The sequence below is a fragment of the Pteropus vampyrus genome, unplaced genomic scaffold, assembly GCF_000151845.1.
Source record: "Pteropus vampyrus isolate Shadow unplaced genomic scaffold, Pvam_2.0 Scaffold245, whole genome shotgun sequence".
NCBI lineage: Eukaryota > Metazoa > Chordata > Mammalia > Chiroptera > Pteropodidae > Pteropus > Pteropus vampyrus.
This window is the reverse complement of record NW_011889026.1, coordinates 1,085,975-1,087,858: the sequence shown is the minus strand read 5'-3', so window position 1 is coordinate 1,087,858 and position 1,884 is coordinate 1,085,975. Positions and strand designations below refer to the sequence as shown.

At 57.5% G+C, this 1,884-nt stretch overlaps 1 protein-coding gene across 1 annotated transcript; it reads right to left on the bottom strand.

Annotated features, from left to right (window-relative positions):
- Positions 1-402: 402 nt before the first annotated feature.
- Positions 403-1,884, bottom strand: TLNRD1 (talin rod domain containing 1; the record flags this gene model as incomplete). The annotated part of the gene is made up of 1 exon (XM_011374412.1): positions 403-1,884. A coding segment is annotated over one exon (825 nt), but the record flags the coding sequence as incomplete, so codon positions are not given.

Here is a 1,884-nt window from a genome sequence, read left to right as displayed (position 1 = left end):
GTCCCTTTATTAAGCAATCTAGAACCCTCTCTGCTTTCTTCTGATATCCTGAGTGACTGGATCAGGTCTGAACAGACCTGTCTACATGACAGGCGGCACACTCTCTGGACGGACAGTATGTTCAGTTCCGCTGCAGACCCTGTGGCCTGGGGAGGCGGGCCTACGCACAGGGTGAGGACCGGCCTTCATCTGAGACAGGCAGGACACAAATCAGACTTGCCTTCTTCCTGAACTCTAGGCTGTTCAAAGAAGTAGCACATGGGTTAGCTGGAGGAAAAAGTAGAAAGGGGACTGGGGACCCACCTCACTGCGACTGAAGCTGACTTTCCGGGGTGCCTTTCCAGAGGTGAAATGCGGCACGCAACATCGTTATTGAAAATCCACAGTAATTGCAAAAAGCCGTCTGAGAAACATAACATTTTAATAGATGAAATAAATACTCCAGTACATGCAAGGTAAAAACTTGACATTGGGGGGAAAAAATCACTCTATAGTGTAAATTAAAAAATAAAACACACACTCACAGTAGCTTTTCCCCCATTTGCAAATCACATGGCAAAGTCATACCCTTTCCACACCAAGTATACGCCTAATCCAACTTAAAAAAATAACAACATACAAAAAAGGTAGCTACATCCATGTCTAAGGAGTGAAAACTGAGGTAACTTTTCTTTTAATTAGGAAAAAAAAAAAAGACCAAAAAAGAAATGAACCCATGACCTCCTTCCTGCCCAATTAATTAATAATAAAATTTAGCTGAGGGATTCCTGAAGAGGGGCTGGGTTGGGACGGGGGTAACACCGCGACCAGCAGATGCGCGTCGTCCATCTCCAGGTCCCTCCCTACGCGGCGCACCGGGCCCTCCGACGTGCCTGTAAATTGGACGCGCGGCCCTGCCTTCTGGAAGATTCCTCTCTAGCGTTTAACACGGGGCGAGGGCAGGGGGGAGAGGGAACTTTCAGCTATGATTTCTTTGGTATAAATGGAGAGGGGCAGACATTAAGTATCTTCCTTTAGTCTGGGGGTGGAAGAAGGGGGGTGGTTGCAGGTGGGTGGGTGCTAATTCACAGAATTGGAATTCACTGGCGGTAAAGTCCTGGGCGAAGACCTCTCCCTTAAAGCCTGAGATAGCAGGGTGCAGCCTTCAGACACGGCGCAGGCCGAGTTCCTCAGCCTCTCCCTGTGGTCCGACATCTTGGCGCCCCCGTCGGGGTGCAGCGCCAGATCCCTGAGGCACTGGGTCAGGAGCACGCAGGCCGACACCACGCTCATGGCGCCGCCCAGGATGGCGGTCTGCACCGCCTTGCCCTCGGCGCTCACGGCCGCCGCGCGACCCAGGAACTGCGGCTCGGTGGCGAAGCCCACCAGCGCGCTCACCGCCTGCACCAGCGGCCCGCTGAAGAGCGCGCAGCGGCTGCGCGCCAGCTCGCTGGGGGCCGCCTTGACCTCGCGCACACAGGCCAGCAGCGCCGACGCGCTCGTGCTCATGCACTTGACGCCCAGCTTGAACTGCTCGCGCGCAAAGCGGTCCCGGGACTTCTCGCTGGCCAGGGCGCAAGCGTCCGTCAGGAACTTGAGGTTGCGCGACAGGCCCTGCGACACCTCCAGCAGCAGCTGCGGGGTCATGTCGGCCAGCGGGGTGGCGCGCAGCACGGCGCAGCCCTGCTCCACCTCGTGGCGGCAGCGAGTCACGCGGTAGCGGTCCACCAGGCCGTGCTGCGCGGGCTGCGCTCCCGGCGTGGCCACGGCCGCCAGGTAGGCCGCGTGGGCGGAGCACTCGGTCAGCGACACCACCAGGTCGCCCAGCTCCACCAGGCTGTCCCCCGCCTCGGCGAAGCGGCCCATGTTGAGCTGGCTCTGCACGTCGTGGGTGAGGATGGAGAG